The sequence below is a fragment of the Danio aesculapii genome, chromosome 25, assembly GCF_903798145.1.
Source record: "Danio aesculapii chromosome 25, fDanAes4.1, whole genome shotgun sequence".
NCBI classification, from domain to species: Eukaryota; Metazoa; Chordata; class Actinopteri; order Cypriniformes; family Danionidae; genus Danio; species Danio aesculapii.
In genome coordinates, this window is record NC_079459.1 from 29,487,627 (window position 1) to 29,502,884 (window position 15,258).

General features: G+C 32.9%; 1 protein-coding gene across 3 annotated transcripts in view; it reads right to left on the reverse strand.

Annotated features, from left to right (window-relative positions):
- Positions 1-6,737: 6,737 nt before the first annotated feature.
- The window catches only part of dgkzb (diacylglycerol kinase, zeta b), a 57,258-nt gene continuing 48,737 nt past the window's right edge, over positions 6,738-15,258 (reverse strand). For all 3 annotated transcript variants that reach the window (XM_056451705.1, XM_056451707.1, XM_056451704.1), the window contains exons 30-34: positions 13,230-13,279; positions 13,021-13,141; positions 12,906-12,942; positions 12,690-12,789; positions 6,738-10,322 (exon numbers count right to left, since the gene is read on the reverse strand). In XM_056451705.1, coding sequence (XP_056307680.1) covers positions 10,206-10,322; positions 12,690-12,789; positions 12,906-12,942; positions 13,021-13,141; positions 13,230-13,279 — 425 coding nt within the window. In that variant the 3' untranslated portion in view covers positions 6,738-10,205. The remainder of the gene's footprint in view (positions 10,323-12,689; positions 12,790-12,905; positions 12,943-13,020; positions 13,142-13,229; positions 13,280-15,258) is intronic.

Below are 15,258 nucleotides of genomic sequence, written 5' to 3' on the forward strand. Positions count from 1 at the left end.
TGTCTATCTGCACAATTTATGTTTTATTATCGGATTGTTTGTTTTTATTGGAGTGCATTAGTGGGATTTCTTGAATGCATTTTGGAAAAGGTTTTTACAAGAAAATGCTGTCGATTTACCTGAAGATTGGATTCATTGGGGTTTCTGTTGTTTTTCATTCATTCATTTTCCTTCAGCTTAGTCCCTTTATTAATCAGGGGTCGCCACAGTGGAATGAACCGGCAACTTATCCAGCATATATTTTATGCAGCCCTTCCAGCCGCAACCCAACACTGGGAAACACCTACACTCTTGCATTCACACATGCACTACGGATAATTTAGCTTATTCAAAAATAGAAAACTTAAATTTTACCGTACACCACACCGCTTTTAATGCCAACCGCAGACGTCTTTATCTAATAGCCATCATAAGAGCTGAGTGGAGTGAGGACCTAATTAAAAATGCTTGACTCTGCAGTTCTCATGTTATATCAGGTAAGTTCACGCTATGCTGAATCATACACATTACTCGTTTTTGATTGCAGCAATGATTTCAGCAAAATCTGTTAACTATGGTGAATTAAACTGCAGACACTGAATGCTAAGAATGAAATGTAAAAATATACATTCACATACCCTGCCGTACAGGTGCAGTTCGCTGTCAGAATGCAGATGTTTTGCTTGATGATTACCCAGGTCTTGTATAGCTCTGTCTTCTTTCCTTGTCTTTGGCTAGGCAGAACCTCGGTTTTTAGCACTACAATGTTTTGTATCTGGTAATCTGGAACATTATTTCTTGCCCATGACCACACAGAACAAAAATGTAGGCATCCAAAGACTTGTAGGCCTTTAACTTCTCTCTTGTCAAATCCCTTGGAGTTTCAATGAGATAGTTGTATATTTCGGGCTGGATGCTTGGTCATTTCGTCTTATCCGATAAGGTGCTATCGCAAGTAGACCTGTCAGACGAACGCTGTTCACTTTAACGTTAATTTTGCAGAATAGCTGTGCTATCCCTTTGTGACAAGCTGTTATAATACGCTGAAAGCATTATGTAAATAATATATATGTAACCAATATAACTTATCTCTAAAACAACAACAAATTAGTGCTGTCGCCTCACAGCAAGAAGGACGCTGGTTCGAGCCTCGGCTGGGTCAGTTGGCGTTTCTGTGTGGAGTTTGCATGTTCTCCCTGCATTCACGTGGGTTTCCTCCAGGTCTTCCGGTTTCCCCCACAGTCCAAAGACATGCTGTACAGGTGAATTGGGTAGGCTAAATTGTCTGTAGTGTATGAGTGTGAATGAGTGTGTATTGATGTTTCCCAGAGATGGGTTGCGGCTGGAAGGGCATCCGCTGTGTAAAAACATGCTGGATAAGTTGGCGGTTCATTCCGCTGTGGCGACCCCAGATTAATAAAGATACTAAGCTGAAAATGAATGAATGAACAACAACAAACTCTGTACCACATCAGATGTCATTCCCTCGCTGTAAATGCTAGCGCTGCCAAGTTTTTTTTGCAACCTCGCTGCGCGCGCATCCTGAATGTTTACAAACCGGTAATTCGTCTAGAGTAAGAAATAGTTTACTCTCATGTGTATCTTAAATAGGGGGAGACTGGGGATGATTGTAACACAATTTTCTTTAGCACCTAAACCCTTTTTTTAGCTACATGACTGAAACTTTTAGGCAAAGTACCCACATTTGTCAACTAAAAATGTCAACAATTGAAATTTCTTAAACTATATCACAGACTTCGTGCAGATGATGACAAATACAAAGTGGTCATTTGTTACAACCTACCCCACTACTGGGGTAGGTTGTAACACATACTGGGGAATGTTGTAATAGACAAAATGCACTAAAACTAAGGGACTACAAGTGATATGCCACAACAACAGATTAATTGTAAGTAAATGACTGCAACAATACAATATGTGAATATTGGAAGTGTATGTGCATATTGTGTGTGTTTGTGCATGCACGAGTGTGCATGTCTGTACGTGCACATTCATGTGTTTGTGTGTGTGTGTGTGTGTGTGTGTACTTTCAAAACACGAGTTTCAACCTACCCTGGCACTGTCACCCATTGTGTAGCTAGCTGTATTAACATGGTGCTTTGAAATTTGCCGGAGGTTGATACACCATTCTTTACTAGAGAAACTACAGTTTGACCTCCCACATATATATATATATGCACATATATGCTGTATATGTGTATATATGCCACATATTTGAGGTGCATATATGTGCATATACAGGCCAAATAGGTCTCCTGTATTGCTTCTTCATATCCACATTTAAGCCCTTTATGTTCACACATGATATGTCTCCTATATAGCTCATATCTCACTTTGGCAACTGTCATGCGTGATGCCTTCCCTATAGGTCATATTTTCTTTCATCAAGGCAAAAACTATAAGAACTAACCATAAATAAATGCAAAAAAAACGTATGTATGTGCCACTTAAATTTGGTATCGCTTGTAATTGGCCTGTTACGGATTTTAACTATGGCAAATAAGTGAGAGGAGATGGAAAGGACATCTACACGTTTTCCTGAAACATTTACAAGGTCAATTCTTTCTTGTATGAAGATAGTGGAAAAGAAAGAAATGTATATCAAAATGGTTTGTCATTTTTTTTCTTTATTGCTGTTTTTTTTTCTTGTACTATATTTATTTCTTGTACTATTTGATTAAGTAAATAAAAATTTCTTTTAAATAATGTTGTCTAGCAACTGTTTTTAATAATTTTACTAACGTATAGGTGAACATATATGTGCATATATGTACATATAATAGGAAAACGGCCAATTTTATATATGTCACATATATCAAAGACCTATAAAACATATGTTTATATAGGTTCTTTCCATGTGGGAGCTGATATAACTCAAACAACATCATCTACAATGATAGAGGTACTAAAAATATTATCTTGTTATTTGCTTTACTTTCTTACCCCTGCTAAAAAACCCAGCTTCAACCAGCCTAGGCTGGTTTTAGCTGGTTGACCAGCCTGGTTTTAGAGGGGTTTTGGCCATTTCCAAGCTGGTTTCCATCCATTTCCAGCCTGGTCTTAGCTGGTCAGGCTGGGGCTGGAAAATTACCAGCTAAAACCAGCTTGACCAGCCTGGTTTAAGCTGGACATAGCTGGTTTTGGCTGGGCTCCCAGCCTGGCTAGGCTGGTCAAGCTGGTTTAAGCTGGTCATCTCCCAGCCTGACCAGCTAAGACAAGGCTGGAAATAGCTGGAAACCAGCCTGGAAATGGGCAAAACCCCTCTAAAACCAGCTAACCAGCCTAGGCTGGTTTAAGCTAGATTTTCCAGCAGGGACCTCAGAGATTTTCTGTTGTAGCTTCTGGAGAGATTGTAAGACTGACTGAAAAATCTCCATGTGTGATTGTAAAGGAAACCTGAGCAAACTGAAAATATCTCACGACCCCTATCTTATCCTTGATTCATGGAATTGGTAGTGTTACAACTCTCCTCCTAATATTACTAATTAAATAATCAATAATATAAATATGCATTTGACCACCCCTATAATGGATTATACCAATGTGAATGTAATCAGTCTAAGCTGATAGACATGTTAAGTGTTTACAAAATGCTTTTCTTGTAAAATAGGTGTATAACCTAACAATAAAGTAAAATTAAATGCATAGTTTGACCTATACTGTAACTTCAGAAATGGCTAATCATGGGATATTGTAGGTCAGAATACACACTATATCACAAAACACTGAAATAATTAACTATGTTACATTTATAAAATAGATGTCATTTAATAGATTCACTGAAGCAAGTATTACACAAAATAATATTACTGAAAAAGTTGACCACCCTGATCGTCAATGTAAAATTGAGACCCTGTGCAAATGTTCATTTTTGGGTGAACTGTGCCTTCAATAATGGTTCCATTTATTAACTTTATAAATAAGCATATAGTAAGATTGAATGAGGGTTAAACTGATTTAAAGGACAAAAATTGAGCTAGAGAAGGAGAGAGAAAACAGTGCCTCCAAAATGATAAATGAGTCCCAATGTCAACACATCCATCATGGCCGGTAACTCATTCAGACATAAAAACACCCTCCTAGGGAGAAGCACAGTTCAACATTGTACACTGTTCACCACCCGGCGCTCTAAACCTTGAAAAGACACTTTGCGATATAATGAGGGAGTAAAGACGATGACGTATGTGTGTTCAGGGTTATGTGGAAAATAGCTAAATAATATTGTGGGAATTGCGGCGCTCATCAATGTCACAATCAATAATCATGATGGCCAAACATGAGAACTAAATTTATATTTGATACTTTTTTAAAAGGATAGAACATGTAAATTAATGTAATGCAAACATAGTCAAAATTCGAGTTACTGAAATCACAAAATATTAATATGGAGGACGAAACCTGCAAAAACAATAAATAAATAAATGACTAAATACGCAATTATATAAATAAATTAGTAAATAAATCCATAAATTCCTGCATAAATAAAATAATAAATAAATATGCGAATAAATAAATGTATTTACTTCTCATCAGAGAGGGTATCTGTCAATTATCAGAGTTGATCGTCTTTTTTGACTGGCTTCTGATGGTTGATAGACACCCTCTCAGCATGTTGACCCGAGGATAGGTGTGACTATTTATCTACAAGACTGAATAAACGTTTGAAAGGAGGGAAAAACAAATGTTTAGTAGCATTTTCTTATTTCCCCCAACGTTCGTGTTATTTATTTATTTACCTGCCCGCATTATTAATTATTTAAATACTTATTTAAGCAGGATTTAAAAAAAATACATTTATTTATTTATTTGCATATTTATTTATTTAATGTTTTATATATGCAGGTATTTATGGATTTATTTACTCATTTATCTATATATTTGTGTATTTATTTACTTATTGTTTTTGCAGGTTTCATTCTCCGTATTATATTAAATTTACCTGGCCTAACGCAAAATCTAATTATTCACAGATAGCTATGAAAAAAGATTTTAAAGCGAAAGTTTTAAAGTTAATAATCTAAAGTTAATATTAAATAAATAAATAAATAAATAAATAAATAAATAAATAAATAAATAAATAACAAAGCAGCCAATCACTCAAATCAATAGGAGGGGCTGTAAACGCAAACAAGAACACCAGCGTGACGCTCACGCTATTTTAACGACAAATAAGTGTAATGTAAAGGCTAAATGTTTATTATTTGATAGCTTTTTTGCTGAAAATATGTAACACTACCAACCGTGATGCTATCTTCTGGACCATTTGTTAAATTTCGTAGTTTTGAAGTCTGAAACGACTCGCGTAACATTATAGGCCCAATACATAACAGACTGTGAAGAGATGGCGACTATGGATTCCAGCGTCAGGCTTCAGTTTTTACCACCGAAAAGTTGTGAGGTAAGAACTAAATATTTATTGTTTGATGACTGTTTTACTGCATACATGTAAAACCACCAACAAAAGGATAATGTGAAGCAAGCCACTAAAATAAGGTTAGCAAATGAGTACTTGTCAAATTTCAGTTTTAGCCTATCCTTAGCTACACCAAAAATATTAATAACGTTAGCCCTTTAACTATAACCGTCGCACTTCAACTTTTTTGACAAACCGTATATTGGCCTAATAAACAGATATAATTAAGAACTCAAAGTGTAAGGTGACCGCATTATTTCCTGAATGTGAAGAGACATCTGTCAAACGTTTGTTTTGTCTTTTAGCTTGATGCTTCAAATGCAAAAGACTGAGATAAGTTAAGCGCTAACGATTTATTATTTGCTGCTTTAGAAACCAGATATATTAGTAACACTGAGATGTAAACTTTTTTATATATACAAAATCTTTCATTATTAACATCTAATGAATTATCGACGTGACTCATGCAAGCTTAATTCATAAATGAATGCGAGAAACATTTGAGTTTTCAACATATTATGCACACACTCACATTTGTTCATATTTAGGCAAGGCAAGTTTATTTACATAGCACTTGTCATACACAATGGTTATTCAAAGTGCTTTACATAAACATTAATAAAATAAACAAGAAAATAAAAATGATTAAAAGAATTTAAAATTATTAAACTGATTAAAATGTGTTAAAACTGGTTATAAAAGAATGAAAAAGAAAAGAAATGCATAATAGTGCGATCTGTTGGATGTAGCACAGTGCTCATTCAGTAAAGGCACAGCTAAACAGATGTGTCTTAGGTCTTGATTTGAATGTTGGAGCACATCTGATCATTTCTGGAAGCTGATTCCAGTAGCAGGGGTGTAGTCACTGAAGGCGGATTCACCTTGCTTTGACTGAACTCTTGGAATTTCTAATTTACTTGATTCTAAAGATCTGAGTGATCTGTCAGGTTTGTATTCAGTGAGCATATCTGTAATGTATTGAGGTCCTAGACCATTTAGGCAAGTAGTAATACTTTAAGATCTATTCTGAATGTAACTGGGAGCCAGGGTAAAGACCTGAGGACAGATTTTCTGGTTCTGGTTAGAATCCTGGCAGCAGCGTTCTGGATGAGCTTCAACTGTCTGACTGTCGTTTTGGGAAGCCCAGTGAGGAGTCTATTACAGTAATCCACTCTGCTGGTGATAAAAGCATGAACAAGTTTCTCAAATCTATTTAAAATAAATAGTGAACTTTTTTGAAACTGGTGTATATGATTTTAATCAGACTAAGTATGTGGTAAAAATTCTTAAACCCAACATTTATTAAACATCCAGACACCACTAATTTGTTTTAAACTTTCTTTATTCATTTTATTTTCCAAGTATACAGTAACAAACCAGCCCCATGAGCAAATGTATGACTATTCCTCTAACAAAATTCTCATCTACTCTTATAAATAAAGCATCATCTAGATTCATATCACAAACAAATTTCATAGACTTTTTATATCTGAACATTTTTAAAATGTTTGACAGATTATATACATGTATAATCTATTCGGAATTGCATAGCAACTCATACAAAGCACTGACAAAATACATATTCTATCGTAAGGACGTCTCACCACAAAACACACTATGGCAATGCTAACAACTCAGTGTTGTCAAATGGCTGCTTTTGTAAAAAGTCCAGCTTTTCTGTCTCGGTTATTATTCAAGCATTTAGTCATATTTTATTTTTGTACATGTAAATAAAGTGACCTGGTTAAATACACAAGAATTTAAGCCTTGCAGACGATGACGTAAATAGATATCTATAGCTCTATTAGAGGTAATGCACCGATGCAAAACTCGTGTTTAGTTTCCTCCAACAGCAATTTTGTCACTAAAATTGTGATTTATCATCCATTAAACGGTGTCTTTATTCTTACCGAAAGTAATACGTTGCTGCATGACTTCATAAATTCTGTGAGGAACCTAAAATCACACTATGAGTTAAACATTTTAACACAGTTCAGTGCAAGCAATCAATGCTAAGAGATATAATCCCATTCCTGAAGCAAACTTCATTCATATAGGCGTATGATTATGGCCATAAAATAACAGCAAATCTATTGACTAACAAATGATTAATAAGAACTAGTTTAATGCTAACTAAAGTCGTAATTAATGGAATGTTTGTTTTACGAAGTTCAAGCATTTGCCACAAAGAGAGAAACTGGCCGTAAGCAACAGCTGAGGAAGCATTCTTAAACACAGGAGGCTATGAAAACAACGTCTAAAAGTCAAGCTAAAGGAAGCTTCCAATGGATTCAGACTTTTCGGATATAGGCCAATGTTTCATAAACATAATCAGAAGCAGCGCAAAAATTCTCCCGTTAATCTGTCATGAGGTTTTTCTGGTTTTCTTTAATAATAGTTTCCTTTTAAACCTGAAAATGTATTTTAGAATTATTAGTATTTATTTATTTACAAATTATTTATTTGCAATATATTTAATATAGTATATATTTTTGTTTCTGATTGTCTTATTAATTAAAAGACATTTACTTATCTTTAAAAAAAATTTTTGATTCATAATTAATTTTGATAACTACATTCAATAATAACTAGGACTGGGCGATGTGCCAGAAATGCAATCTCGGTAATTATTTTCCATATTAAACGATAACGATATAAATATTTCGATAGAAGTTGTTAATGCTTCCACATTTAAAAGAGTACCCCAACAATGACTGAGGCCACAAAAATTAGAGGGTGGGTCCATTAAATGGCATAACATATTTTCAGATGATACATTTTCGGTGGCCAAAAATTTGGTACATCTCTAATATCAACACACTTCTAGATTCCCATTGTTGCACATTTCTGCTGTGTGATTGGCTCTCAGATCAATATAGAGTAAAAACGTCCAGAGCTTATCATTGTTATTGACATAAATTTTATCGCGATTCGATATAATATCGTTTATCGGTTTAGCCCTGATAATAACAATAATAGTTTCCTTTTAAATCTGAAAATGTATTTTTGAATTTAGTATTTATTTATTTACAAATTATTTACTTGTAATATATTTAATATAATACATATTTTTCTTTCTGATTGTCGTATGTCTTATTAATTTAAAGAAATCTACTTATCTTTAAAAATAAAATAGATTCATAATTAATTTTGATAACTACACTCAATAATAATTAGGACTGGGCGATATGGCAAAAATGCAGTCTCGATAATTATTTTCCATATTGAACTATAACCACCACATATATTTCAATAGAAGTTGTTAATGCTTCCAGATTTAAAAGAGTATCCCAACAATGACTGAAGCCACAAAAATTAGAGGGTCCATTACATGGCATAAAATATTTTAGCCGATAAATTTTTGGTGGCCGAAAATTCGGTACATCTTTAATATCAACACACTTTCAGATTCCCATTGTTGCACATTTCTGCTGCGTGATTGGCTCTTAGATCAATATAGAGTAAAAGTCCAGAGCTTATCATTGTTATAATTCGATTCGATATAATATCGTTTATCAGCTGAGCCCTGATAATAACAATAATAGTTTCCTTTTAAACCTGAAAATGTATTTTAGAATTTAGTATTTATTTATTTGCAAATTCTTTATTTGCTACAGTATATATTTAATATAGTATATATTTTTGTTTCTGATTGTCTTATGTCTTATTAATTTAAAGAAATCTACTTCTCTTAAAAAAATTGATTCATAATTAATTTTGATAACTACACTCAATAATAACTAGGACTGGGCGATATGGCAAAAATGCAATCTCGATAATTATTTTCCATATTAAATGATAACGATATATATTTTGACATAAGATATTAATGCTTCCAGATCTAAAAGGACCCCAACAATGACTGAAGCCACAAAAATTAGAGGGTCCATTAAATGGCATAACATTTTCGGCCAATAAATTTTCGGTTGCCAAAAATGCGGTACATCTCTAATTAGGCATGGGACGATAACCGTGTTCAAGGTATTCCGTGGTTTGGAAAAGTCTAGGTTTTAAAACCGCCAAAATTTCCTGTAATACTGTTCCTAAGGTATGTGTACTTTTTTTATTTGCATTTTTTAGGACAAGTTGTAAAGAAATCTGTGTTTTTGAAACTAATGAAGACAGCAGAAGTCAATGATTCATTTGAATAATTTAGCCTGACATGTTTACTGCTCCAAAATATTAGAAATCTTTCAAAAAATAAACTATATTGTGTTCAAGGGGGGAAAAGTTTTAGTTTTTTTACCCAGACATTTAAAAAATATGTATATTTAGAGCAGTAATCACAACACCGTGATACTGTGAAATCGTGATATTTTTATCCAAGGTTATCATACTGTCAGAGTCTTATACCGGTTCATGCCTATCTCTAATATCGATGCACATTTCTGCTGTGTGATTGGCTCTTAGATCAATATAGAGTAAAAAAGTCAAGAGCTATCATTGTTATTGACACAAATATTATCGCGATACGATGTAATATAGTTTATTGGCCCAGCCCTGATAATAACAATAGTAGTTTCCTTTTAAACCTGGTGTTTCAGCCCTGAAATTCCTCAATTCCTCTTATTTGTGCAGAGCGGTGCAGTTTTGCATCAGGACGGGACTCATGCGTTCAGAAACATGACTCAAACACTGTCTTGTTTAGCGTTACGATCAATACAGAGAGCGAACATGGAAATTTCCAGCACACATGCTGCCACGTATCATTGCTAACATGTGGCCATATACTGGATCAAACTGGCCACCATTGAGCCCTGTGGTTTTAGTGGTGGACGGAATAGATGTCCCGTCACACCGCCGTCTCATGGTCGTCTCTCTGGATCATCTGGTGGTGCTGTTGGTTTTCCAAATATTCGGCCAGCTCGTAGTCTCCAGTTCTCTCTGCGTATATCTTTGGAGTTTCACCCTGCAGGATGAGAAAAGGATATGTTGGTAACAGAGTAAATTAAGGTTTAATTTGTTAACTATAGTGTTTTTTTCATTTTTTACATTCATTTTATTTATTTATTTTAATTTTATATAATTTTTTTAGCTATATTAAAGTTTTAAAAAATAAAATGTTATTTTAATAATTTTATTTATGTTTTTATTTTTAATTCTATATATTTTTATTATTTATTTATTTAGTTTTCTCTTCTCTCTTCCTGATGCATAACACTGATTTCAATCAAGAATTGTATTCAATGATATCATTCATTCATTTTCCTTTGGCTTAGTCTCTTTATTCATCAAGAGTCACCACAGCAGAATGAACCGCCAACTTATCCATTTGTTTTACACAGCAGATGCCCTTCCAGCTGCAACCCAGTCCTGGGAAACATCCATACACACTCATTCACACTCAAACACTACGGCCAATTTAGTTTATTCAATTCACCTATAGTGTCTGTGTTGGGACTGTGGAGGAAACCGGAGCACCCGGAGGAAACCCATGCCAACACAAGGAGAACATGCAAACTCCACACAGAAAAACGGCAACTGACCCAACCAGGACTCAAACCAGCAACCTTCTTGCTGTGAGGCGACAGTGCTGACCACTGAGCCACCGTGTCACCCCCAATAATATTAATGAGACCTAATTAATGACTGAATTAATAGGTATTTTTTAAAATTAAAGGTAACAAAGAATAATAAATGCACTAAAATGTTAATTTATGTTGTTGAAATAAAAATCTCAGCAAAATTGTGATATAGTCATAATGACACATAATAATTAAAGTCATAATTATGATTAAATTATTTGAAATGATTACCAATTATTTTTTTGCTAAAATAAATCGACTCTACAATGAAGTTTTTAATAGATACAAAAGACAATAATTAAAAGCAATGTAAAGTTATGATTAGATGAATAAGTAAATATCATTGACTATATTTTTGATATATTTTACGAGAAACAGAAATTTCTCTTATTTGATTTATTACTTTTTAAAAACTTTTTCTTATTTTTCAATCCTTTATATGCACATGCTTGCAGGTATTGTACACTGTAAAACACTGTTACTTAAAATAGTGAGTTAACCCTATGCAACTTGAAACTATCAAATTGACTTAAATTTTATACTGATGCACAATTAATTTACTTAATAATTTGAAGGGAATGGGTTTACTCACTTTTTTTAAAGTTAAGTCAACTAATCGCAATTATAATGCTCACTATAATAATTATGACCATTAAAATTAGATGTAAAGATAATTCTCTTTATATTACTATACTATTTTGGTATAGTATTTTTTGTAAACATGCTCCTTTAACTGTTGCGTACTGTAAAAAGCGGTTAGTTACATTACTTTTTAAAAAGTGAGTTACCCCAGTTGCTTTAAAAGCAAGAAGTTGACTTAATATAGTAAGTAAATCTGCTGTAACTTGAAACGGTTAAGTTGACTTTTTATAATTATGCACAACATTAATTTACCTAATTTTAAGGCAAAACATCTACTGTAAGTAAACTCAACTAATCATTTTAAAAGCAATGGGTTTACTCACTTTTTTTAAAGTCAATTAATTGCATTAAAAGCCACAGGTTTACGCACATTTTTCAAGTAAAGTGAACTAATACCTTTAAAAGCAATGGCTTTACTCAATTTTTAAGTAAAGTCAAGTAATCATTTTAAAAGCCATGGGTTTACTCACCTTTTAAAGTCAGCAAATTGCTTTAAAAGCAATGGGCTTACTTTTAAAAAGGTGAGTAAAGTCAACTAATTGCTTTAAAAGCCATGGGTTTACTCACCTTTTTAAAGTAAAGTCAGCTAATTGCTTCAAAAACCACGGGTTTACTCACTTTTTAAAGTGGTCAACAAATCGCTTTAAAAGCAGTATGTTTACTCAATTTTTTTTAAGTTAAGTCAACTAATCATTTTAAAAGCCATGGGTTCATTCATTTTTTAAAGTAAAGTCAACTAATTGCAATAAAAGCCACGGGTTTACTCACTTTTTAAAGTCAAGTCAACTAATCGAATTAAAAGCCACAGGTTTACCCACTTTTTAAAGTCAGGTCAACTAATCGAATTAAAAGCCACAGGTTTACTCACTTTTTAAAGTCAAGTCAACTAATCGAATTAAAAGCCATTGGTTTACTCACTTTTTAAAGTCAGGTCAACTAATCGAATTAAAAGCCACAGGTTTACTCACTTTTTGAAGTCAAGTCAACTAATCTTTTTAAAAGCAATGGGTTGACTTATTTTAAGTCAAACAAATTAATAGCTTTTTACTGTGTATCTAGCAATCATTTAAAAATAAATAAATAAATAAAGATGAGGTGTGAGATCTCACCTGTAGATCTGTCTTCATGAGTGACGCGCCAGCATCAACCAGATAACAGCAAATTGTTCTATGGCACAACGCAGCTGCCTTATGCAGAGCCGTCTCTCCTCTAAGACCAAAAAAAAGGAGAAAAACAACAGCTAATCATTATCATGCTGATTTCAGCTGCTTAAATTAAATCCGCCACTAATTAAATGGAATAAAATTGGCTTTAGCAGTACTTACGTTGATTTCTCCGTCACATCCAGTATGCAGGCAGGAGCTGTTTATCAAAAAAATCATTAAAAAGATTAAAAATGAAACACACAATGTCAAAGAGGGAAGTAAAAGTGAATCTCACCATTTTCAGTGAGAAACTTCACAATCTCTTTGTGGCCTAAAATGACTGCCTGATGGAGGATGGTGCAGCCTGAATGGTCCTGGACCAAGAGATCTGCTCCCTCTTCATGCATCCGTTCCAACTGAGAAAAACATCAAGCAGAGATACAGACCATGAGGTCGAATAATCCTCATATATGATATGACTGGAACTGAGTATTTGATGAATACCTTTTCCAAGTTGCCAGACTTCACAGTGTCAAAGAGCAAATTGGTTGAATCTGAAAAATAAGGGAATTTATTGCATTGAACTAACTTGGTTAATAGTAATAGTAATAGTAATTTAAACAAATGTATGTGTGTGTGTGTGTGTGTAATAAAATTATCACAAATATAATATATAATTATTTTTTTTGTTTCCGATTGTCTTAAGTTTTATAAGTTAAAAAAATCTTGAAAAAAAATTATTAATTGACTACACTCAATGTTTTTTATACTTGTTCAAATTACTTATTTAAAATGAGGTGAAACAATGCAACTCTTGAGATTTTTGGGGGTCAAATTAATTGTTTTATGCTCAATCCGCATAAATTTGTTATCTTAATCGATTTGTGTTGGGACAATATGAATAAATTATGTGGAACTAGGGCTGGGCAATTCATCGAAAAATAATCGAAATCGACATTTAGAGCCTATATTATTATTATTATTATTTATTATTATTTCATTTATTTAGCCAGGAGATCACATTGAGACTGTCTCTTCTTCCAGTGAGACCTGGTCAAGATGGCAGGCAGCACATAAAGTTTCACATAAAATTTCAAAAAAGATACCACAAAGTACAAAAATCACCATTCATAAAAAGATCAGATCATAAAAAACAATTACAAGTGTCCTTTAAGACGTATAATTGATTAAATTTTTCCAGGTCGATTATTTCAATTACTTTCCCTACTCCGTGTGGAGTCACGTGACCCGCTCTGTTTATACTTCTATGTCAAGTGCAAGCATATGGTCCAGCGCAGCCTTCATGCGGTCTATACCCCTCACCGTGACTGACGCCGACACTTACGAAACCTCACAAAAAAGGCATGCAGTTAAGGCTGATTTATACTTCTGCATCCACTTTGAAGCCACATTTGATCTCTAGTCAAGCCTTACTTTGCACTACATTGATGATGATTGGAAGCTGCGCCAGAGATGCTTTGAGACAGCATATTTCCCATTACATTTAAAATTCTTATTTATATTATAATATTACAGTTTCATTTCTGTTTACAAATATTTTAATGTTATAAAATAAAATATTATTTACAGGATATATATGAGTTGTTTCATTTAGAAGAGATACTGCTTATTTTCTACTTTAATATGAAAAACATTCAAAATATTTTAGTTTGTTTCCAAAAGTGCAAGCTAATTATTTTCACTTTTTTATAGGAAAAAAGTGACTGTTAGATTTAGGCAATGTGTGTTTTAATTTCAGTTGTTTGACACTGGTGTTCAATCAATAATCATAGATAGTAGATTGTGTGTGTTTTCTTCAATTATTTTAAAATCAGATAATGCACCCTTCATTCAAAGTGAAAGTTTTTACTGTACAAAACTTGTTTGTGAACTATGAGAGCAAAAAAAAAAACATTTAAAAAATCGTTAATAAATCGTAATTGAATCAAAATGTTCAATTAATCGAGATTTGGATTTTAGGCCATATCGCCCAGCCCGATGTGGAACCCTGCATTTTTTACAGTGTAAAAACACAATAATTGTGCTTTTATTTGTTCCACTCTAATTAGAAATGAAATAATGAAATATTTACAGATTAAAGACTACATAAAAGTATTTTAAAACAAAATCTTTATAAATATTGTACAGTATAGTATAAATGTGACCCTGGGTCTTTATGTTGCATGAGTATATTTGTGGAAACAGTCAAAAATACATTATATTAGTCCAAATTAACGATTTTGTCATTAGAATAATAAGTAAACATCATGTTTGATAGACCGTAAATCTTAAAAACATATTTTTTTAATTAGTAATGTGCATTGTTAAGAAATTTAAAAGGTGATTTCTCTTAATATGTTTGTATTTATCTATTATATATATATATATATATATATATATATATATATATATATATATATATATATATATATATATATATATATATATGTATATGTATATGTGTGTATATATGTGTATATATGTGTATATATATATATATATGTGTGCATATATATATATATATATATATATA